Source organism: Amphiura filiformis, chromosome 8 (assembly GCF_039555335.1).
Source record: "Amphiura filiformis chromosome 8, Afil_fr2py, whole genome shotgun sequence".
Classification (NCBI taxonomy): domain Eukaryota; kingdom Metazoa; phylum Echinodermata; class Ophiuroidea; order Amphilepidida; family Amphiuridae; genus Amphiura; species Amphiura filiformis.
The window spans coordinates 64606234-64632487 of record NC_092635.1 but is presented as its reverse complement, the minus strand read 5'-3'; the positions used below and the strand labels follow the sequence as shown (position 1 = coordinate 64632487).

The following is a 26254-nucleotide window of genomic DNA, read 5'->3' as shown; positions in this document are numbered from 1 at the left end:
CAGGAAACCGAAAGTGGCAACATTGGCTTTCATAGTCATGTCGCTGCCGCTCAACAGCGTGCCGCTCTGCTTCACGCCATCAAGCAGCAGAAAGTATGAAACCAGCATAAGTTGGCGACTCGGCAATAAGACTTTTCTTTGCAGACAATTATGAACAAACCTTGAATGATTCTGGACTACCTGTCATCAGCCATACTTAGACGTCAGTCAAGAGTTGATAAATACTATATCATGTCAATCTGCTGCAAACATTACGTGGCAGATAAAAATACTGCTCTTTTTTATGCCTCCACGTTACAAATTTGTTTCCAAGTTTGAGATTATACACAAGTCACATGTTAACAATAGAATGGTGAGAAACATCAACTAGAAGAAGCAACACAGGCCTGCTCTAACAAACCCTGTGATGACAACAAAGCATCATTTCTTGCGATCTTGTAGTTTTTGTAGCTCGGATTTTAATGAATGGACTTTTGACCTTTCTTGTTCTAGTGATCCATGTAGTTCTGCAACCTGAAGAGAGAAAAACACAAGGAATGCAATAAAAAACATATTTTTACTGTATACAATGGGCTGTTCCAGTTAAAATCTGCACTACCCCTGTAGAAGATTTTGGAAATATCTTCCACAAATGTAATTGGTCATCAGAGTTAATCATTTTGAAACCCATACTCCCCCTGTATTATGGCTTTACCTGTATCTTCCACAACTGGAGTGAGTATTTCTAATGGAAGTTACCCAACTGTCTATTCTATTTGAAACTTATAATCCCCCTGTGGAAGACTTTACAAATCTTCCACAGGGGTAGTGTGGATATTAAATGGAATAGCCCAATGTGAACAGTCATCAGCTGGTGCAAGTTTCTGAAATTGGGTGACGGGGATGTGCGGCTGCATTTGGCTATTCCATTTAAAATCCACACTACCCCTGTGGAAGATTTTGGAAATATATTCCATAGGGGGAGTATGAATTTCAGGTGGAATTAGCACATTAAGCTGCTCCATTTGAATTTCATACACCCTTTGAAAAAGATTCAACCTGAATCTACCCCTGAGGGAGCGAGAGTTTCAAATGGAGCTGCTAATGTGTTAATTCCATTTGAAATTATATCCCCCCTGTGGAAGATATTTCCAAAATCTTCCACAGGGGTAGTGTGATTTTAAATTGAATAGCCTATTTTCAACTCCCTTTCACCCAATGAGCCCATTTCAGTTTAACTGTTGCCCAATGACCACCTTTCAAAAATATTTCTGAACAAATTTTAGATAAGCTCTCACCGAATGACCCCTTTTTCTCTAAAATAACCAGATAATATGTGGCACTATGGGGTTGGGATTCTACTTTCATACATTAGTGGAACCAATGTTTTTTTGGCATCCTTAAACCTGAAATGATAAACATTTGATTGGTTCCATTTTTTCTACGCCCCCGTGGTTCCCACAAGGGGTCAACCGTCATGGGCCAAAACTTAAAAGTAGTCCCATCATGTTGCAATGTATCTCAAATTGTTCCTCTCATCAGAGGAAATAAAAAAATTCAAGCGTCACATTTTTCTACAGTGCTTAAAAGTTTGAATAGGTCAATTGTCGAAAATTTCCTACACAGAGGTCAATTTAAAAATGGTCAAATTTCATCAAAACTGGTCTCAAACTACTCCTCTTAACATAATTAAGAAATCTCAAACATAATACTTAATTTACCATTTTAGTGCAATTTTGTACAATTGGCATGTCCCCCTTCAGAGTTCATGCAGCCAAAGTCCAATAGAAATATGTACAAGCATAACATTTGACCTGTGATTTCATCCATGCACTTATCGAGGGGGTGCTTTGGTGGCTGTAAACAAATATTGACTGCTATGAGGGGCATGGTCAAAACTACAGGCCCAATTGTGATCTCAAAACCATGCTATGACCCGAGGCGCAGCCGCGGATCATAGCATGGTTTTGAGATCACCGCGCGCCTATAATTTCAACCATGTCCTGAATATACAGCAGTCAATATTTGTTTTATACACCGAATGGATGTACGTGGATGTTGCGATTGCGTAGTGTGATCGGGACGCACATGACTAGTTAGGGGAAAAAGTTAACTTTGGTGACCACTCTCTGGCTAGTAAGGTTTGACGATTGATTCGACTTCTATGGACCATTTAGAAAAAATAGCCACCATGTCCCTCGAAAATCCGGCATTTTTAAGCTAGAGGCCAAAATCCAAAATGGCCGCCACCACCATTTTGAAAATTTAAGTTTTGAACCAGAGCACCTATAATCATGCACAAAGACACTTTTTTCGGATATGTCGAGTACAAGGATTCCGATTCTGACATTAGTTTGACATTACGGCATCATTTTCACCCAGAAATCCAAGATGGTGGCGGCACCATCTTGAAAAATTTAGTTTTGAACAAGAGGTCCTAAAATCGTGTACAAAGACACTTTTTTGGATAAGTCGACCACAAGGATTTCAAATTTGACATTACTTTGACATTACGAACTCATATTTACCCAGAAATCCAAGATGGTGGCCATGGTATCATCTTGAAAAAAAAAATAAGTTTTGAACCAGATTACCTAAAATCGTGTACAAAGACACTTTTTCCGGTAAGTTGACCCCAAAAAATCCGAATCTGACATTAATTTGACGTTACAAAATAATTTTTGCCCAGAAATCCAAGATGGCCCCATTTGGTAGAGCGTAAATGTGATTTTTGAATGAAAGCAGAAGCATAAAATGTGTCATTTCCGCTTTATCTGGGGTTCATGTCCCTTATATGGGGTTTAAACTGCCTTATCTTGGGTTTACATCCCTTATCTAGGGATAAGGCGCCTTACCTGTGGTTTAGACGGCCTTATCCTGGGTTTACGTTCCTTACCTGTGGCTAAGATGCCTTAACCTTAGCATAACGCAGTCTAAACCCAGATAAGGCATCTAAACCCCAGATAATGCGCCGTAACCCCAGATAAGAGACGTAGACCGTCGATAAAGCAGTCCAACCCCCAAATAAGGCGCTTTAACCCTAAATGAGGAACATAAACCTAAGATAAGGCATCTAAACCCCACATAAGGTGCCCAAACTCTAGATACAGGTCGTTAACCCCAGATAAGGGTCGTAAACCTCAGATAAGACATCTAAACCCAAGATAAGGCGCCTTAACCCCAGATAAGAGACGTAAACTCAGATATGACAGTTTAAACCCCGATAAGGCGCCGTAACCCCAGATAAGGGACGTACACCTCAGATAAACCAGTCCCAACCCCAAATAAGGCGCCTTAACCATAAATAAGGAACATAAATCTAATATAAGAGAAGTAAACCCCAGACAGCGCCTTATCTGGGGTTTAGACTGCCATATCTGAGTTTACGTCTCTTATCTGGGGTTAAGGCGCCTTATCTTGGGTTTAGATGCCTTATCTGAGGTTTACGACCTTTATCTGGGGTTAACAACCCTTATCTAGAGTTAAGGCACCTTATGTGGGGTTTAGATGCCTTTTCTGTGGTTTATGTTCCTTATTTAGGGTTAAGGCGCCTTATTTGGGGTTTAGACTGCTTTATCTGGGGTCTACGTCGCTTATCTGGGGTTACGGCGCATCATCTGGGGTTTTTATGCCTTATCTGGATTTAGACTGCGATATGCTAAGGTTAAGGCATCTTAGCCACAGGTAAGGAACATAAACCCAGGATAAGGCCGTCTAAACCACAGATAAGGCGCCTTATCCCTAGATAAGGGATGTAAACCCAAGATAAGGCAGTTGAAACCCCATATAAGAGACATGAACCCCAGATAAGGCGGAAATGACACACTTATGCTTCTGCTCTCATTCAAAAATCACATTTACGCCTACCAAATGGGGGCCATCTTGGATTTCTGGGCAAAAAATTATTTTGTAACGCCAAATTAATGTCAGATTCGGATTTCTTGGGGTCGACTTTCATCGAAAAAGTGTCTTTGTACACCATTTTAGGTAATCTGGTTCAAAACTTATTTTTTTCAAGATGGCGCCGGCGGCCACCATCTTGGATTTCTGGGTAAATATGAGTTCGGAATGTCAAAGTAATGTCAAATTTGAAATCCTTGTGGTCGACTTATCCAAAAAAGTGTCTTTGTACACCATTTAAGGTCCTCTTGTTCAAAATTAAATTTTTCAAGATGGTGCCGGTCACCATCTTGGATTTCTGGGTGAAAATGATGCCGGAATGTCAAACTAATGTCAGAATCGAATCCTTGTACTCATATATCCGAAAAAGTGTCTTTGTGCATGATTATAGGTGCTCTGGTTCAAAACTTAAATTTTCAAAATGGTGGTGGCGGCCATTTTGGATTTTGGCAAATGCCGGATTTTCGCGAGGGACATGGTGGCTATTTTTTTCTAAATGGTCCATAGAAGCCTAATCAATCACAAACCTTACTAGCCAGAGAGTGGTCACCAAAGTGAACTTTTTCCCCTAACTAACATGTCAATAGTTCGTTTCATGACCGGTCAATAGTTCATTTTGATGAAATTCTCTCAAACATATGGCATAGATAAAACAATGTCTGCACTTAAAACCAATCAGATGACAGGTTCTACATGAGGTATATAATGTTTGCTACAACGTACACAAATAAGTGCAGTTTTTGGATCAGATCCAACAAACCCTGTGTTAATGATGTTGTTTTTGTCAGTAGTATTTGACGACATACCTCTATAGTGAGTTCATCTTTGACAGATGTCAGATCTTCAACTTGTTTTAAAACATCAGCTTTATCTTTCACTGTAAACATCAAACAAAAATATAATCAATACATCTCTGGGTTTTTTTACCAGGCAAAAAAAAAGGTCATCTGAAGGGTGGTGAACACCATGCATAGTAAATATTCATGTGACCTTTAACCACAGAATGTGAACTTGAACACTACCATAACATGAAAGCTCCCATAATGCAGCTTTGGCTCAAGTTTGATATAAAATTGGATGGTTTGAACTCAATACTACAAATTTATTAGTCGAGCCATGAGTTTTAAAATATTGGACAAGACGTACAAACTCATAGCAAGGCCATTAATTGGGTGAAAAAAACATCTAATTTTATCATTATTATGTTTTCAGAATCTGACATAAATTTTGAATTTTCTTTTTTTAGATTAAAAAAAAAAAATCAATTTTTTTAGTCAAAATCAAGTATCTTACACGAGTACAGTGAACAAAAACATTAGGGCCTACGTTTCCGGACCGGATTTTATTTTTTGCCCCATTTCCAGAATTGCAGAAATTCCCGTAACATTGATCAGAATTGTAACAACTCTATTCAAATGTCAGATACATTAATTGTCACATACATTCAGTAAAGTAAAATGATTTACGATCGCTAGGCCTGCCTACACTACTTATAAGTTAAAACAAAGACCCTCTGTACAGTTACGACTACTATTCGCAGAGTGAAATGCAAAAGGATATAAAACACTAACAATAATAATTTGGACCAACCATATCACCATGTCAATGCTGTAACCATGTCATGAATGTAAGCTTACAATATCTTCCATTATGTCCAAGCCCTACATGCCTCAATGCCTAGCTGATGAATGATTTTTATGTTCAAGAATTGCTCCGCACACATAGTCATAGACCTGGGAGTCACAGCCATACATGTAGGCTATCATCATAGCCTATGGCATAGACTAGCAGGTATAGCAAGCACCAGCAGAGATGGCTGAAATGGCTGATGAAGGCCTAGCTAGGCTAAGCCTTGAGGCTGAGGCTAAGCTTTGTCATTTGTTTTGAAAGAAATAGAATAAACCTACCTTTCTAGCTACACAAAATGCAAATTGCAAACACATGAGCAGAAAATGTGTTCAGTTTTGAAGCTAGGAAAGGAAAGGATTCAACCCCTTGGGTACCAAGCACACCATCGGTGACCGCTATCCACAGGTGTTTCCCTGGCCTGGCCAACATAATCGCATATGACCTATTGATTACATCATCGCATCACTTGGGATGCATGCATGCTTACAGGCTTGGCTTTGTAAGATTTTGCGCAAGATTTTACTGCATTAGGGTTAATTTATTCATTAATTTTTTTTCAAACATCACTACGAGATCCATCACATCAAAAAACGTGCCATATGTCTAATGAAATGAACTTCCAGATTTCTTACACAAGATTTCTTTGACCCCTTACATGTTGCTATAAGATGTATATTATTACCCCCACAACCCATTATTCGCTCAGTGTGATTTGTTGAAACGCGTTACGTGAAAGACCGTTAATTAGCAATAAAGTGGCCAGGGCAACAAAATTATTCTTCTGGCACATTCACAGCGCAAAGCAAAGCGCGATGCAGTATATTAGTGTCGTTACGCATTCTACGCAAAGCATTACCCTTGGTTACGCATTCTGCAATACTCATTATCACTTACGCTTTGGCTACGGATGGGGGCTCCACCTTGAGGTAAACATCTTGAAATATTTGGGCAAAAAATGTGATATTTTCTCTTTAAATCGCACTATTTTGGGTAATTATAAGCAGTAAAAACGTTTAAATAATTATTTACGCTTTTACTGCCTCTGATTTCACATTATTTGCGTGTAAAGGATAATGCATTACCCTTTATTTCTTAAATATAATGACAATGGATTTCACTTACTTTCTCCTTGAGCTAGAATGAAGCATAGTTGTTTATTTCTTTTCTTAACTTGAGCTAGTTCTTTCTGTGTGTGAGAAAAAGAAGAGAAAAAATGATGTCAATCTATATAATATCATGATATGTGAGAGGCCTCAGACCAAAAAAGAGAAAAGGCGGTTCTCCAACCACGAGTCTCGCCTGCTTTCGCAACCGCCTGCTTTTGTGATTACTTTTGGTAGAGGTAAATGAATTTGGCGGTTATCGGCTAGGCACGATTATCTGGCTGATGGTGACTGTGCCCACCAAGTTTCATGCACATGCAACAGGTTTTACTAATTTGACCCCTGGTGACCCTGAAATGACCTTCCAAAACTTTGGCTCTAAATGTTGACTGTATCCACTAAGTTTCATACCCACACAACAGTTTTTACTAATTTGACCTCAGATGACCCCTGGTGGCCTCGAAATGATCTTCCAAAAATTTGGCTTTAAATGTTGACTGTACCCACCAAGTTTCATGTCCATCAACAGTTTTACTAATTTGACCTCAGATGACCCCTGGTGACCTCGAAATGACCTTCCAAAAATTTGGCTTTAAATGTTGACTGTACCCACCAAGTTTCATGCACATCCGATAGTTTTTACTAATTTGACCTCAGATGACCCCTGGTGACCTCGAAATGACCTTCCAAAAATTTGGCTTTAAATGTTCACTGTACCCACCAAGTTTCATGCCCATCCGACAGTTTTTACTAATTTGACCTCAGATGACCCCTGGTGACCTTGAAATGACCTTCAAAAAATTTGGCTTGAAATGTTGACTGTACCTACCAAGTTTCACGCCCATACGACAGTTTTTACTAATTTGACCTCAGATGACCTCTAGAGGTCCTCAGTGACCTTGACCCACTAACCAATACAAACCGGTTTTGTCTCGGGTCAAGATGCACCCACCCACCAAGTTTGAGAAACGTGCGACTCCTAGTCTCCGAGAAAATAGGCGAAAACCAAAACTTTAATCAAATTTGTCACACACGCACACACCCCCACACACACCTACATACGGAAAAGTGATTATATAGTCTCCTGCCTTATCAGGCGAGACAAAAAATGTGTGCACACACACTCTTCATTACATACAGACACACAGTCAGTCGCACATGGCATGATACAGAGACGGTGATTCCAGGGGAAATAATTACAGTTTTCGACCTATGACCCGGGTTAGTCTAAATCATCCAATTGGAGGCCCCCTTTATAGTTTTTCTTCCCAGACAGTGATTGCGAGATTTTGCATTAATTTTATTAAATTACAGAAAAATACTAAAATTAAGGAAAAATAAGGAGGCTTTGGCAAATCTGACAAAAATACGGAATTCCATATTAATATGAAAAACTTACATCTCTGTAAAAGATTTTGTCGGAAGTGGAAAAATCCATGCTCTGCCACGGCGATATTTCATCTATTGACCAGGTACCAAAATAATTATTAATTCTCTACTGGACTCGAACCCAAGACTGCATTGTACCTTTTTTCAAGGTTGTACCAAGCATGGCCAGAGCATGTTCAAGAGACAATACCAGGCTGTTATCATGTGGGCTACCATGCTATTATCATGAATATACTCGGATAAACTCTTTTGTTCATATTGCTAACAGAGTATTCTTGTGATGAGTTTATAAGAATCGCTCTAGGAACTTTGAGCGACCCACCCTCCCTCGTGTTCAGTGTGTTCAGTTTATAAGAATCGCTCTAGGAACTTTGAGTTTAACTGATACCATGAGGTATATTTACATATTTCCATGCTATTATTCAGTACTTAACTGCAAACTAAAACTCGCCTTTATAAACCTCTACCTGTTTAAGTATGTCTGTGTACTGTAATACATGCTGAGGCGTTGAATATATAATAAAAAAGGCGGAAGATGCCATATGCATGCATGTGTGCATTGTACTGGCATACACCCTAGAAAACTTAAAAAATTCTCAACAAAACTCAGGAAATATTGTAATATTGGAAATACAAAATGTCATCATCATATTGGCCTTTGATGAATATTTTATCAAAATAGCCTTTCGGAAATTGCTTGAATCTATTCAAATATCAACCCATTTATTTTCTACAATACAGTATGCGCATATGTATTCCTGGGAATATGTCATGTGATCAAGCAAAATGAGTTGGATGTCGGTAATATTGATTTTGAGATATAGCCATAGTATTCAACTTCCTATTTTATTGTTCGGAGGAACACTAAAATAGCCATATCTCTGGAACTGCAAGTCTAATTTTGATGGGGTTTTCAGCAAAATAAAGCTTTACAAATGGCCCATGTAATGAAATTAAAAACTGAATTCTGATTTTGATAGACTGCAAACTCATTTAGCTTGATCGCATCACATAATGAGTTGTGAAATGATCTTCTACATACCGGGTTTTGTTTTGAAATTTGTGGTACGGATAGTTTTTCATAGTTCAGTTGCTCGGGGTGTTTCGGAAACGCCTCGAACATATCCGTATATCAAGAGATGGCGCTATTTTTTGGATAGGGAAATACCGCTTAATCCCCTGAGCACTACCTGCTGATCTTACATTGCCTCTGATTGGTCACTTACGTGATGTCTCCAGTGTAATCAGCAATCAGAATGGCGCTTTGCAACAAATTCACCCCAATTTTTTTGGGCGGTGTAATTATTCTAACAATGTTGCTGATTGGTCCAATTCTCGCTATTCACATTGGTATTACACGCAAATCGATAGAGCACATTTCAAATCACATTATTAAGTATTATTGAGAATATCGATTCGCGTGTAATACCGGTATATTGACAAACTAAAAAATATTGTCACGTGTTCCTATGTAATAGCATGGTAATATTTGTATTGCGCGGACTTGGATGTCGACCTTTTCCCATGATACATCACATTTACATCGCAAACCGCTGGTGGCGCCCTTATTGTGAATAGCGAGAATTGATAATGAAAACTTCTTTTTGACCAATAGGCAGGCAGTTCTCATGGCGTTAAGTAGGAAGGATTCCTGGCTCTGTCCTGTGTCATGACTTACAGTAAGAGTCTGTACATCACACAACCATGTTTGAAATGTGGAGCAATGTAAGATGGAGCAATATACTAAAAACACATCAGCTGAACTGAACATGCTCTCTACCTTTGTTTACGGTCTTACCTTCACTTTTTCTATGACTTCTTTAAGCCCTGATATAACTTTGTCTTTTTGCTCTAGTTGGTCTTCGTATTGCACCCGTCTGGCATGCTCGGCTACAAACTTTTCATTTTGTTTCCGAGCCTTCTTGATTTGGTCTTTGCTCAGGATGCTGGCTACATCTTGGTCTATTTTGTCAAAGAAGTGCTTGTCCTCCTCGGAACCGCTTGGCGATTTCTAAGTGAACAACAACAAGAAAAGTTGATTGTGAAAAACTCAAATTTTTCAAACCTGATTTTTGGCATATTTGTAGTAATGTTTACTTGTTTACTCATGTCCCAACTTACTTTTAAAATTAGAATCAGCCGAATTCAGCTGACAGAAAATTTTGAATTTAATTAAAAGGCATTAAATCCCCCAAAGAACACTGCAATTAAGAGGCTAAAATATTGGAATAGCCACCCGATACCCCATTCTCTGTACTACCAGAGAAGATGTATGAAAAGGAGAGAACAAAATTATATCCTTGAAATAATTCCATAGGTTATCCTGTCGCCTCCATTCACAGTCCTTTATTCTACTAGTAGTTAGACATTTACTTGAAATATCCTGTGATGTTATGTGTGTGACCAGCGGCCACCCACGGTTGACCGATTTCCACTCCAGAATTGGAAATATATATATAAATTGGACATTTCCAATGTTTCTATACAGAATTTGTAGAAAAGTATGAAATGTGTGTGTCAAGGACCTGCTGCTGGGATGGGATACCACAAGTGGATAATACAAGAAAGAAATCGAGTGTTGTAAAATTTCCCACAAAATCCGCCCTTTTTGTTTCTAAAGAAGAAATTTGTAGGATTTTTTAGAAGTGATGATTGTTGATCATTTCTGTTTAATTTTTTATGTATTTTCCTATCATTTCCTGAAACCTAATAAAAGATATTCTGATAATTGAAAATCTTCTCTATCATAAATAAAAGTGGCAAAAATTGTAATTTGCCATGGAACTTCAATCATATTTTATCTGAAATCTGACTGGATGACAGGGCCTGCATGTATGGTATGCATGGCATAATGAAATGCAAGCACTGACCTATCCCTAAAAGTAGTTTTAACTTGTGTATCAGACACGTCCCGGGTTCAACCCCCATTGTGGTATTCTATTGTTTAAAAGCGGCTAAATAGGGTGATTCATCAATTACTTTGAATGGGCGGTCTCACACATATTTTATTTGAAGATAGGTAGATTAGCTCAATCACCACCCGATACCCAGGGTTCCCGTTAAGGTTTTAAAAATGTGCGTCCGTAATGACGCAAGTTTGCTAACGAGGTTGCAAAACTTGCGTCCAGACAGATTTTTAAAGGCCCATCTGAAATTCACGATTATGACGATACACACGTAGGCCTACCCCGGGTCTACACCTCATCAAATGTTGATTGTTAAAAAAAAATAAAAGTGCATTTTCGCCGTGATATTACATCTCCATTCGCTATGGTAATTTTTCTCATTTCTGTGTCAGTTTTGGTCCGAAACGTGGTCACAACCAGCGGCATCTACATGAGCAAAGTCTGTCACTCTTTTGCAATTTTGCGTTCGTGGTTTTACTTCCGCATTTCTTTTTTTAAATTAACGTGGTGTTGATGCTACAAAGTTAAAACACGCGATGCCTCAAATATATGAAAAAGGGTTATCATTTGGATTTTGTCTTTAAAATTGCTTTTATTCATCGTAATAATAATACTAATAAAGGAAACCTAGATTATTTATGAGAAAATAAACTTAAAATATTACAAATTGAATATTGTCAGGTTGTGATAAATAATTAAATAAACATTAACCGCACGTTTAATAGTGGCACGTGTTCAGTCCAGCCAGCTGGCTTGTAAACAAATCAATGGGGACTTCCCCAGGCCATCGATCGTTCGGAAAGCATGCAAAAAGTGCACAATTTCCTGACGTTGCATTTACAAATATTGCAGAATTTACTTCAATTCTTAGCAGGTGGGTCAAAATTTTGGGGCTTTTATTATCTTAAAAATATAAAAGAATAAAAATTTCTTATTTTTATTATCAATTAATGATAGGCCTAAAATTTCGATGTTTTGTCTGCGTCCACATGCATGTGACATGGACGCAAAATACTTGATTAGCCATGTGAACTTGCGTCCACATTTGTAAAATACGCGTCTGGACGCAATGACGCACACTAACGGGAAGCCTGCCGATACCCCATTCTCTGTACTACTAACCTTAAATAGATTAACTGAATCACCACCCGATACCCCATTCTCTGTACTACTAAAGGTAGATTAACTGAATCGCCACCCGATACCCCATTCTCTGTACTACTCACCTTAGGTAGATTAACTGAATCACCACCCGATACCCCATTCTCTGTACTACTAAAGGTAGATTAACTGAATCGCCACCCGATACCCCATTCTCTGTACTACTAACCTTAGGTAGATTAGCTGAATCGCCACCCGATACCCCATTCTCTGTGCTACTAACCTTAGGTAGATTAACTGAATCACCACCCGATACCCCATGCTCTGCACTACTCACCTTAGGTAGATTAACTGAATCACCACCCGATACCCCATTCTCTGTACTACTAACCTTAGGTAGATTAACTGAATCGCTACCCGATACCCCATTCTCTGTACTACTAACCTTAGGTAGATTAACTGAATCGCCACCCGATACCCCATTCTCTGCACTACTAACCTTACAATGTAGGTAGATTAACTGAATCGCCACCCGATACCCCATTCTCTGCACTACTCACCTTCGGTAGATTAACTGAATCGCCACCCGATACCCCATTCTCTGTACTACTAACCTTAGGTAGATTAGCTGAATCACCACCCGATACCCCATTCTCTGTACTACTAACCTTAGGTAGATTAACTGAATCGCCAACCGATACCCCATTCTCTGCACTACTCACCTTAGGTAGATTAACTGAATCACCACCAGATACCCCATTCTCTGTACTACTAACCTTAGGTAGATTAGCTGAATCACCACCCGATACCCCATTCTCTGTACTACTAACCTTAGGTAGATTAACTGAATCGCCAACCGATACCCCATTCTCTGCACTACTCACCTTAGGTAGATTAACTGAATCACCACCCGATACCCCATTCTCTGTACTACTAACCTTAGGTAGATTAACTGAATCACCACCCGATACCCCATTCTCTGTACTACTAACCTTAGGTAGATTAACTGAATCACCACCCGATACCCCATTCTCTGTACTACTAACCTTAGGTAGATTAGCTGAATCGCCACCCGATACCCCATTCTCTGCACTACTCACCTTAGGTAGATTAACTGAATCGCTACCCGATACCCCATTCTCTGCACTACTAACCTTAGGTAGATTAGCTGAATCACCACCCGATACCCCATTCTCTGTACTACTAACCTTAGGTAGATTAGCTGAATCACCACCCGATACCCCATTCTCTGCACTACTCCCCGCAGTCTGAAACTCTTGTAGTGACATGGCGTGTTGTTTACTCTTGCCCTGTTTCTTCTTCTCCTTCTTGCTTCCAGTAGCAGCACCAGGTGGACTCTCCACCGACGACGGGGATGGTTCGGGTTCTACATGTAGGGTGTCGAAGTCTTCCAGCTGGTCCATTCTCTGGTATAACGACTTGGGTTTGTGACCTGGTTGGAGTTGCGAGTGTGGTGGGAGTAGTGGTTGCTGGGGCTGTAACAAGGGAGGCTGTTTGTGTGGACTTGATGGCTCCTGCGGTGATACATGTAGTGTCTCGGGTTTAATACTACTACCTTGCCTAATTTCGTCGTAGAACTGAAAGCAAAAGAACAGGTAACTGATTATCTGGTGTGTTTTTTTTTCATTTTATGTTGATTGTAATGAACTGATGAAGTTCAAAATTAAAAGGGCACAATGTGATAGTTAAAACTAATATTTTGTGATAAAAAATATGAAGACAAATATATACAAAAATCTGGCAATAATGCTGTTACGTATATGAAGAAATGGATAAACAGTATATTTGCTCAATCTTCTGCATACAAAATGTATTACATGTTATTCCATCGTTTTGTAACAGGTGAAGCATGCACATCATAACAAAGACCAAAGCACTACAAAACTTACCAATTTCTGTTGTTCAAACTCCAGTTTGCTTTGTAGAATGGCTTTTTGTAGATCCGTTTCGTACTGATTCTCAACGTACTATTACAATAAAATAGACAAGTCAACATATAATTATTATATAGAGATAAGAAGTTACATACAGTTGCACTGATCCACTTACAGATTCACTGCACAGCAGACAACTACCAACACTGGTAGGTACTACACCCCTGCCCAATTTTGTGCCTATTTTTGCATTTTTCTCCAAAATTATAGTGCATTAGTGATAAGTAGAGTACGAAGTTTACCGTTTTCTAAAATCCATTTTCCGTGTTGTAATCCATGTTGTAAAATTTGTAAATCCGTGTCATGACTCATGAATAAAGCTTAAAATGTATAAATAATGATATTAATGTCACAATAAAGTGTTCAATATTGCGATCAATGTGTTCTAATTGGAATGTGCTCACGATAATAGGCTGACTATTACGATGTTTTGAGGGATATAGGGGGTTCATGCCTTGGTTACTTGGTAATATACCTGTATTTCATTATTATTAAACAGTATTTTTATCATAAAAATGGACGTACACAACTCATGATTGTTTTTACAATTAATTCCTCTTATCTTTTAACAATTTTTGTCACATCATACAAAAATGTAATTTTCCGTGTTATACCTCCGATTCTGTGATTTTCTTCCGTTTTCCGTAAAACGGAAAACTTCGGACTCTAGTGATAAGTAAGATATGTATATTATAGGGACAAGGACTACAACACTAGAAATTTTATTTCAACACAGAAAACAGTTGTGGAGTTAGTCAAAAATGAGGGAAAACCACTATTTGATCAATAAATCAATAACTACTTGCCATGAGTTGCTGCATTTTCAGTGCAGTAGTTGCGGTCCTTGCCCCTATAATATACATATCTTACTTGTAACCAATGCGCTATAATTTTTGAGAAAACTGCAAAAATAGGCACAAAATGGGCCAGGGGTGTAGTACCCCTTAAGAGAAGAGCAATTTTACGTAATTATGTCACACACTTTCAAAAATTGTCAAAATTTTAAAATCGTCAAAATAACTTGATTTATGTCTCATATCAAAGGATGACTGCACACTCAGCAATTTTTGTGTACTCATCTCCTTCAATCCACTCTGTCAACTGTTGTCCAATGTTATCCACTTCAGATACTTGACTGAAGTATCAAGTACTGTATAGCACTAAAATTGCATTGAAGTTGGTCAACCGTGTCCCTCATTTGGAGCCATTTGAGGGATTCTATTCTCTACACAATTGGCTCAGGCCTATTATATGGTAATCCCGGTGGATCACTCAAGACTTCAGTTGAGTTACTGACTGCATCATCGTTACCAAAATCGCGGAAAAGGGGGTCAATTTGAGGGAACGTCCGCGGACAAAATTGTCAGTGAAAATTAGAGATTAGGGGTAAAATTTGTCCTCGAAATGGATAAAAAGTAGTGTCTGACCGATCAGGTCCCTATCTGAATCGGCCAAGCCGATTGGCCGATCAATTCCCTCTTTGATCTGCCGATTCGATCACCGATCACCAATTCCCCAATTGTAAACAATGGCTGCCATCGCCATGAGTAAATTTCACCTGTATGTTGAAAGGGTACTTATACGCAAAAGTATTACCATAATTATGTATGCTCTGAGCACAAAACTACACTCCCATGCTCATTTACAATACTTAATTTGACCATGATTATTCTAAGTTCAATTTACCTTTTCCCCTGATATCCGAGTCCGCCGACTCATTCGATCGCCCCACTTTACTCTTGTGTTTCCGTTCAAGTCAGTATTGAGTTTTGCACACGGCCCGTAGCTGACACGCACATGTGTAACCCGGAAGTGTTGAGTTTTGCACGCGGCCCGTAGCTCTCTCTCCAATCTGACACGCATGTGTGTAACCCGGAAGTGTTGAGTTTTGCACACGGCCCGTAGCTGTCTCCAATCTGACATGCACGTGTGTACTACAATTGTACATATGCATGCGGGGAATTACCTGATTATCTCAGCTGCGTGCCTGAATCACGGTATGATTTTATATATGTTTATCGCCTACAAAGCTTGTTCTTTTTGCTAAATTTCGCTTGATTTAAAGAAAGAAATATACCAATAAATGAATACTTGTTAAGCTTCAACAATTACTTTCATGATATTGGGTGATCGGTGCATTACATCGGCGGATGAAGGAAAAATCGGCCGATGCAGATCACTACCGATAAGCTAATAATCGGCCCGATTAGGAAGCTCCCGATCTGATCGGTCAGTCTCTAATAAAAAGGGTCGCAAATTCAGTCGATTGTTACCACATGCAAAGGTTAACAATGTAATTCAGGGAATTAATTTGTTATAAAGCATTTGTACTTTAGGTACCCACTCATTGAAGGCATACTTTTATGATTCTGTGAGTGACACCCTGTTACGTTGTTCCATTTAATATGTTACTGAAGAAATATATGCGAATGTGTGTTGAAGCCTAATCCTTGAAATCTTAAAATAGGGGCAAGTTTGCACAAGTGTCCTTGGAATTGTAAAAATAGGGGCATTTCAAAGTACCATTTTGTCCCTGTTTTGGGGTAAAAAAGGTGGTAAAATGTCATGAAATGTGCTTGTAATTAACTGCTAAATGGGGTATTTCAACTTTTAGTAACGGTCATGTGCAAGGGAGTGACCCCCGGATGGTAATACTCATTAAAACAGTTCTAGGAACCCTTTTAGCTTACCCCTTGATCTTGAACTTTCCACTGCTCCCATTGCTCAGGTGGCTTGTTGTATTTCCTAATGTTAGCGCCCCCTACTTCTGTCGGTTTCGGAGGAGAAGGAGCCATCCGTTGCTCGTCGGGCGAGATGTTAGACAAACCACCGACACTACCCCCTTCAGAACTATTACTCTGTGTCCGAGCCCTTGGTACTGTGGCAATCTTGAAAATGCCATGTTGCGCAACTCATGAATAAAGAAAATAACAAATGTTCAATCTTAATTTAAGCAGGTACTACATCCATTGCATTTTTTGTGGTTTTTTTGCATTTTGTGAAGAAATGAAAAAAAAAATTGGACAAAGTGGTATGCAAAATGAAGGGGCAAATCTTCTTGTTCTATTGCTGGCATCGGTATCAATGTAGCTTACATTATTTTAAAGGTAAAAGCCAAAAAGTGGTACATCAGTTATGTACCACTTTTTGGCTTACTACCTTTTTGGCCTACCGGGGTTCCAATAACTTGGGGCCCCAAAATTGCCCTGTGCATGTTAATTTTTAGTGGACCGTGTAGCGGGAACACCCTACATTAGTGTATGTTACTAGCTTACTAGCTTACTTACTAGCTTACTAACTGACTAACCATTTGGTCTTAAGGCCAGAGTAATGGAAGACACATTCGTCCACACCCAAATTTGAGATTTCTTGATATTTATCAACACTAAGATGTATTCTTTCACTTGAAACCGATCAAATACAACTTTATATCTTTTTTATCAAACAATGTTGGATCGGTTCACAGGATCGGTAATTGAATGGATTTTTACCTATCCCGATCCACATCCGATCTGGCCAATATCGGGCTGATCCAGATCTACTGATCTGGATCGGTTCGTCACTACCACAAAGCTATAACCCTCCGAGTAGTGTCAAATAAAAGAGAAAAAAATAAGAAAAACATTAAAAAAAACACCGGGGTTCCACTCCTTTAATACTTTTAAAGTTACGTCCATTTTACTTCCCCCCTGAAAGATGCAAGTGAGCTTAATTCAGTGCTGCTGTATGGGTAACAGGTTAGGACACGTAGGGACTATGTGGCAATTTGCCAAATTCATAGGTGAAATAAAGGTCCTATAACCCCTTATAGGATTTTATAATGTTGTGCAATGTGGATGCATTATAAAAACCCAAAAATGAGAGAGAAAAAAAAGAGAGAGAGAGTATAGTTAGCACCGGAGTTTTGCGCGATTTTGGGGGTCCATCACGATTTTGGTGGTCCATCGTGAATTTTGAGAATTTTGCCAAACACACTACTTTTCAATGTAAATTCACTTCCATTTGATGCAGGCCCAGCGCCTGTTTACATGAGTCCAGACCAGCACAATATCCTCCCCGGAAGCCCTTCCGTGATATGCAAATGTCCGATTTTTTCCATGACGTGTTACCATGTGTGGTAGTTAATTCTTTACATCGATCGTATGTATGAGTGACGTCATTAATCATATGCATAATTGATTGAGTGAAGAAGGGTAGGATATAAGTCACAGAGCGCACGCGAGATATACGAATCAGTTCATGACAAAAACAACATTTGGACGCAAAAAAGTACAGTTATGCATTAAAATGTTTATTGCACAGTACAGTAGTAGCTTTTCACATAAAATTTGCATTGTTCACATAATGTATCAACTTCATGGAGAGAAAAACATCGGACTAGCATGTGTGAAATAGGTGCAGAATTCGACATACTTGATTTACTTCGAATTGCGTGTTTAATAAAAAACCGGCCGCGCATTTTGCCGTTTTAAATCGCGCGAAACTCCGGTGCCTAGAGTATAGTCAGTTAAATACAGTAAGCAAAAAAATTAAGGTAGCAGTTGTGTTCACCCCTGTATATCCTAAATAGAGACAAATGTGTCATTTGAATTCGGATACGCTGAAAAGGAAAAGGCACTCTAAACAAGGACGAGGGGGCCTATTCACTCAACAACATCTTTGACCAACTCATCACACCCTCAACGGCTACTGTTGCCTATAAAAGGAAGCAGTCAAGATGTGATGAGTTGCAGTCTGAAGAAACCACTAGTGTAGTGGTGAAACGTCACTGAAAATGTGAGTAGATCAACATCATTTTGCACTGGAATTGTTCAAAACGAACCATGTTTACAGTTCAATCCAACATTCCAAATGAACTTGTTCAAAGAAAAAAAGAGAATAATGTATAGTTTTTGCATCTAGATGGGTCGTATGCTTGTGTGTGCAGAAAATTTTTGTCAAAGAAGAACTGCATTTGTTTATATTTTGAGAGCGTGCAGAGAAGTGGGTAAGGGTGTGAGTGAGTCCTGGGAATTTGAGTCCCGCCCGATAATCCTATTACCCGGCAGGAAATTCCCTGCCCGGTACCAAATTTAAAAAAGTTTTTTCGGTTTTGTAGTGTCTCTGGACCTAGACCTAAATGCTAGGATCATTCATGGTTGACCTAAAAAAATTGAAATTTAGTAAATTGATACGGTACATAGTTTTCATGTCATACTCTATGATATCAAAATGCATTGAATTTGAATGCATTTTGATATCATTAATAGAGTATGACATGAAAACTATGTCTATGTAGGCCCAGAGGCCTGTCAATTTTCATATTAAAAACACAAAACAATGTGCAAAATTCAATTTTTTTTTTTTCAACCAGGAATGATCCTAGCATTTATGTCTAGGTCCAGAGACATACAAAACCGAAAAAAAAAATTTGAAAAAAAAATTAATTTTTTTTTTTTTTATTTTTTTTTTTTTTGCAATTTCGGTACCGTTACCCGCTCAAAACTGCGCCGGTACCGGGCACAAAATTACCAAAATCACACCCCTAGAAGTGGGGTTCTGATTGGCTGCATCAATCATCTGCCAATCTAGGTACGCTAGGTGAATTCAAATTTGCCATCAAACTGCATCATTTTACATATCAAATTAAAGCCCTTGAGTAAAGAAAGCCCAAACTGAAAACATTTTTGTCATACTAGCACTTTCCGTAACAAAGTTACATCTTGTCGAAGATTGACTTTCATCAAAAAGATTCTGCTAGCAAAATTCCCCAAAACAGCATTTAGGGGTGTTTAGTCTCATGGCGATAGCAGCTTTTTTAATGGAGCTGCTATCAAAATCCCTCTACAATTCCATGTGCGACTAGCTCATCACCATAAACTAGAGCGATAACCGCACCATAGCTGAACCTTGTGGCTTCGGCAGTATATTGTGGTAGGCCTATACCACTGTCACCCTGAGTCTGTAATGGACATAATCTCGAAATGCTACGAAGGTATAACGCCCGAGTGGTGTTAATGAAAGAGGAAAAGTAAAGAATATAAAATAAACTAGAGCAACTGTGCCCTTTGCAAGGGCACGAGGTAAGATAGGCGGATGACTGTGACGATCTGATCAAGCAGCAATACTGTGCAGGATAGTATTAATTTAATAAGACTGTTTCATTAATTGCCGTTTTAATATACCTTGATCGTGAGAAGCTGGCATTTAGAAAACTTGACTTTTGACCTCTGTATGACCCCCTTAATTACCTTAAATGAATTTTAAAATATTTAAAACATGTTAAGAATGTCATAAGGATTATAATGCAATAGCATTTAAATTTCAGCTGAATTGAAGCATTTTGAAAACTTGACCTTTGACCCCTTTATTGCCCCTTAATTACCTTCAATGAATTTTAAAATATTTTCAACATGTTGAGAATGTCATAAGGATCATTGCGTTTAAATTTCAACTCAATCGAAGCATTTTGGAAAACTTGACCTTTGACCCCTTTATGACCCCTTAATGAACTTAAATGAATCTTAAAATGTTTTTAAAATGTTTAGAATGTCATAAGGGTCAGTCCATGTCAAAACAGACTGAGTGTACACCCACCCTCTTGGATTAAGCTCTCCTTTGGCTCAGGGGTACCTTTCATGGACCCCTAGGTGAGGTCACAAGAAAAAAATTCAAATTCAATTTCGTTTCCGAATGGCGGGCCATCTAAGTTTGGCGATCTTGACCAAAATTGGGAATTTAAGGTGTCCAAATGACAAAGCGCTCTCTTTGAGAGGCATTTTCTTCTTAATTAAATCAGTTGTGACCCTCTTTTTTGAATGTGGTCACTCACTGGCTGTGTCTGAAATGCCTAATGCCAAAAAAGATTGATTTCGGAATTACGTTGGGATTTCAGAGGGGGGCAAAATCAGCACTTCATACTGTTCAATCAAATTATCTTTGATTTTGAAGGACCCATGATAATGCCACAGTGCACTTATAGGTCCTAATTATGTTCAGAATGGATTAACCATGTGCCAATGTCTATGAGCAATTCAAAAAAGAGAAATTTCTAGACCCCCTACAGAATTTTAGGCCCCCTAAAGTGGTTCAGCCACAAATGGCGCTTAAAATCGGCAAATTTTGACACCTAATAACTTTAGGTGTACACCAGATATGAATTTCTAGTCTTTTGCATCTGAAAGAATGTAGTCTAATGTTACTAGGAACATAAGATTTGTTTTGTATTTTTTGTGTTTTGATACTTTCAAAAGGTCGTTGACCTATGAACATTTTTTCGTCATAGCGCCCTCCTGAAAGGTCTGACACATAACAAACTATACATTTTTGGAATCCTCATGACCATACGAATAATTTGATATATTACTTGACATAATTGGGAGCATTCTGAAAATTAGACCCCCATAACCTGTACTTTGCATGTGCATCGTTGCCAGGAAGTGCATTTTTGACCCCCTTAAAAATCCATACAGAGGATTAGAAAGTAGTTTTTTCTTATTACTTGACTCAAGAGCAACTTGAAATATCAGGATAAATAATACAAATGGCTATAAAGTGATCAAAAATATAAAAAATATCATACTAAAATTGGCATTTTGTACCGTATCCTGTATGCATGGTATGTTAGGCAAAATGACTATTTTTGAAAGCGTCAACTTAATACTAAAACACAAAAATACAAAACAAATCTTATGTTCCTAGTAACATTAAACTACATTCTTTCAGATGCAAAAGACTAGAAATTCATATCTGGTGTACACCTAAAGTTATTAGGGGTCAAAATTTGCCGACTTTAAGTGCCATTTGTGGCTGAACCACTTTAGGGGTGGCCTAAAATTCTGTAGGGGTCTAGAAATTTCTCTTTTTTTTAATTGCTCATAGACATTGGCATATGGTTAATCCATTCTGAACATAATTAGGACCTATAAGTGCACTGTGACATTATCATGGGTCCTTCAAAATCAAGATAATTTGATTGAACAGTACGAAGTGTTGATTTTGACCCCCTCTGAAATCCCAACGAAATTCCGAAATCTATCTTTTTTGGCATTAGGTATTTCAGACACAGCCAGTGAGTGACCACATTCAAAAAGAGGATCACAACTGATTCAATTAAGAAGAAAGTGCCCTCAAAGAGAGCACTTTGTCATTTGGACCCTTAAATTCACAATTTTGGTCGAGGTCGCCAAACTTTGATTGCCCGCCATTCAAAGCGAAATGGAATTTGAATTTTTTCTTGTGACCTCACCTAGGGATCCATGAAAGGTACCCCTGAGCCAAAGGAGAGCAAAATCCAAGAGGGTGGGTGTACACTCAATCTGTTTCGACATGGACTGACCCATAAGGATCATTGCATATAAATTTCAGCTCAATTGGAGCATTTTGAAAAACTTGACCTTTGACCCCTTTAAATGTTTAGAATGTCATAAGGATCATTGCATTTAAATTTATTAAGCTCAATCGGACCATTTTCGGTTAAAATGACCTTTTTTGACCCCTGGATGACCTTCGATGTTTGGAAATATTTTTATTATATTATGTTTTCCTCTTTCATATGACACCACTCATGGGGTCATACCTTTGTGGCATTTAGAGATATGTCCATTTCAGACCAAATGGTTAGTCAGTTAGCTAGTAAGCTAGTAAGTAAGCTAGTAAGGCAAAATAAAAAAATAAACATGTTTCACGTCCCCTCCCGCTTCCTTTTTTGAGCTTTCTTCAATTTTTTTTTTTAATTTTTTTTAATTTCAGTTATAACTTTTCAAAAAATATGTCTAGGAAGTTGGAATGCTTTCTATAGCCTTGTTAAGATACAAGAAACATTTTAGGAAGGTTTTGTGATCATTGGAGGGGGTGTAGGCCTAACTCTCAGAACAACAAATAAAAAAGGGCCTCCTTCTTTTCCAGGCATTATTGCATCCACTAAAACAGCTCTAAGTATGGGTATTTACACCAATTTTGCGATAAAAAATAGAAAATAAAAAGCCCCTCCTCCTCCTTTTTTTTGAAAACCGGACGTGAAACATGTTTTATTTTTTACTTGGCCTAAGTAACATTCACTCCTATAGGCTGATACCATTTTATAGGCTGATACCATTTCATGGTTCAGCAAAAATCATATTTGGGTCAAGTGAAGTATCGAAAACATATTTATGTAGGTTTCCTTCACCGACCTGTTCTCGAAAAAAATTCAAATTCTATGTAAATATGCATTGTGTTTGGGCCCCGGTCTAGTCGAATTTCACTGACTAGCAAATGTGTTAACTAAGGTTTGCCTGGGATACCTAGACAATCAAAGCAACAGACCCATAATCATTCATTCATACATACACGCTATGTAACGGCGCGCGTGATTGGTCGAGAGCCGGGCATAAACAGCGTTTATGCCCGGTGTCCCGGATGTGCGATCGCCGGGTAGGAACTAAATCATGATTTTTAATAATGTTACTTGTAATTTTTTGTTATTATTTTGATGAATTAGGAATCACAAAATGTGCTGGTATGTATGAACGGGGTTCATTCATATATTTTCATGACTAAACGGTTGTTTATGCCCTCGGGCCGCAAGCGGCCCCTCGGGTAGACATGTCCACATTCCTTATTATAGAGGGCGACATTCAATCCAAAAAGGGAAATACAAAAATTTAAATTTGGACACCAGAAACTTGACGACGTAGTCTAAAATGTGCCGGTACTTTATCCTTGATACAGAAGTCAGCATGCAGTGAAAGTTAGATTTCATAAAATAAAATCGCCTTTGTGTAAAATGGATCGCCGTGGTGAAAAATGATGCATTACATGTTTTTTTTTAAACAGACATTTGCCCATAACTTCGCTAATTTTTGACCTACAGACATGGTTGACCCCTCATTTTTTAAGTTAAATAATCACCTTTTTAAACAAAATAATTTCCATGTGAAATATCCTACTTGAAAATTTTGTGAACATGCCTACCTCGGGCATAAACAACCGTTTAGTCATGAAAATATATGAATGAACCCCTAATTGATAATCTGTGATTGGCCGATTGTGCGTCAAATTGTTGGGCGGCGCAGATCGGCGCCCTTGAAGTGGACACAAAGTTCCCCGTATAATATTGCTAATTAACAGAGCCCTCGCATCAATTTGAGCAAGGGACTGCCTTTCTTCTATGAAACCCAGTGTAGAAAACGGGGCGATGTACGCGGTGTGTGGATGCCCTATTAATCAAGATCGACTCAACTGTCATTTTTGGGCCTGGCTGTTGAAACTGATACTATATAGCCATGTTCATTTACTGTTAGGTTCCCTTCAGTAGTAAATATTCTAATCTACATTTTAAACTAATAACTATTATATATAAAACAGCAATGCAATGCAAACCTCAGCACTTTCTTGTTGTTGTTTTGCCTTCTTCTTCTTGGCCCTCTTCTTGGCGCTGGCACTTTGCCCACTGCCGGATTTTTCACCTTTCTGTTTTGGTTGAGGCTTTTTATTAGCTTCATCTCCGGAGCCCCCTGAGTCAAGTTCATCAACGAACCCAAGGATATCAAAACGACCAAAAGTTTGAACGTTTGGGACGGTTTTATTCGACATGATTGCAGTGTCAACTGGTTCTTTTTGCTGGCAAAACGAAATGTTGTTTTTCTGGAAACGCATGTAAGCAAAGTTCAAAGGTCACATTGCGTGTTTTGGTGTTTCCAAAAATTATTTGTGAAAAATATTTTATTCTGATTTTACAGCAGAAATCCAGTTTTCTATATCAATGCAAATTAGGTACTTTTAAATTTTTTCAATAGAAAAATATTTCTTTCTTAGAGATGTTCTAATCAGCTAATGATATTAAATATTTAAAGCCAATTTCATTAATAAACACCATAAAGTGCATTGTACTCTTTAAACTTATTAGCATAAAATACACAGAAGTTTTCCTCTTGGTTCTCTATACGCGGGTCCACTTTACAGATGATGAAGATGCTAGGTGATGATCATGATGTGATGTTCATGATGATGATGATATGTTCATGATGATGATGGGGGGTGGAGGCAAGCAATTTTTGGCGAGCCATTTGGAAATTTTACCACCCGGTACCCCCCGGAGGGAGAACTCGTGATGGGGGGGGGGGGTGATTTTTTTGGCCCGTCAAAAGAGGGGGCAAAGGTTTTGCTGCTCAACTTGGAGCAACTTAGGGGGGAGGGCAAGCAATTTTTGGCAGACAATTTTGAGAATTCACCACTCAGCGGTAGACCTACACACAAATATTGCACAACCCCTAAACGCTGGCAAAGGGCTCATGACTTTCGGCCTATTTTATTTGGGATCCCCAAAGAAAATGACAGCCCTAAGGAGCTGTGCAATAAATAAAATTTCAAATGGCCGGCCAAAATCGCTTTCCCCGTCTCTGCCTGCCAAAAATCACCCCCCCCTCTTGGCCCACCAAAAAATCTTTGCCCCCCCTTTACACATGCCAAATCTTTGGGATCCCAATTTGCAATAAATGGTCCAGATATATGTTGCAAGTGCAGCGAGCAGGAAAATTTGCATATTAATGCGTTTCCGTAAGCCGACTGTTTTCCTAAGCCTTTTCAGAGCCTAAGACGCCCCATGAATGTGTGCCAAAAATCGCTGTTTTTTATTTTTTTGAATTTTGACCAACTTTACCAAAAATATTTCAAATTCGGGCGAAAATCAGGCATTTTTATGATTTTTTTGAAAATTGAACATTTTTTGACCATTTTTGCTGTAAATTTCTCGAAATTGGTCAAAATAAAAAAAGCGGTTCATAGATATTTTATCTAGTTTTTGAAAATTGATAAAAAAAATTGGCCCAATAATTTTTTTGTTACGTCGAACGAAAAAGAGGTGGGCCAAAAAACCTATTTTGGGGATTTGGGGCCAAAATGAGCAATTTGGCCCAAATTTGACCTCCCAGATGAATTCTTTCCCATTATAAATATGTATACTTTTATATACTTTAGACCAACAATTTAGCAGTTAGAAGGCTCAAAATTTTTGATAATTCCAGGGTTAAGACCAACTGTTGTAATTGTTTCCCCAGCATAATACAAGTAGAGTCGGTAATGGGGCTTTAATTGTTGTCTCGTTTAATTATAATTTTTTGTCTTGTTTAATTGTAATTCTTGGTAAACTGTTCTTTCTTTCTTATTAATTATTTCCTCTCGTAGCGAACACTCATACCCCATTGCGTTTATTTGTTCTTGTGCAGGATGCGTTACCCCATTACCTACTTTACTCACACAACTATGCTGTATTTGGAAGAAGCAGGCTTTTATTTAAATTCAAAAACATTTATGTGCCAATCATTTTAATACA

At 38.4% G+C, this 26254-nt stretch overlaps 1 protein-coding gene across 1 annotated transcript; it reads right to left on the bottom strand.

Moving 5' to 3' along the window:
- Positions 1-99: 99 nt before the first annotated feature.
- Positions 100-24594, bottom strand: LOC140159351 (G kinase-anchoring protein 1-like). Its single transcript, XM_072182800.1, has 8 exons — positions 24304-24594; positions 16653-16873; positions 13918-13995; positions 13216-13605; positions 9799-10011; positions 6631-6694; positions 4686-4756; positions 100-513 (listed from the first exon to the last, which is right to left on the bottom strand). Exons 2-8 carry the CDS (start codon positions 16755-16757, stop codon positions 421-423), a joined length of 1014 nt encoding a protein of 337 aa, XP_072038901.1. The 5' UTR covers positions 16758-16873; positions 24304-24594; the 3' UTR covers positions 100-420.
- Between the last annotated feature and the right edge of the window lie 1660 nt (positions 24595-26254).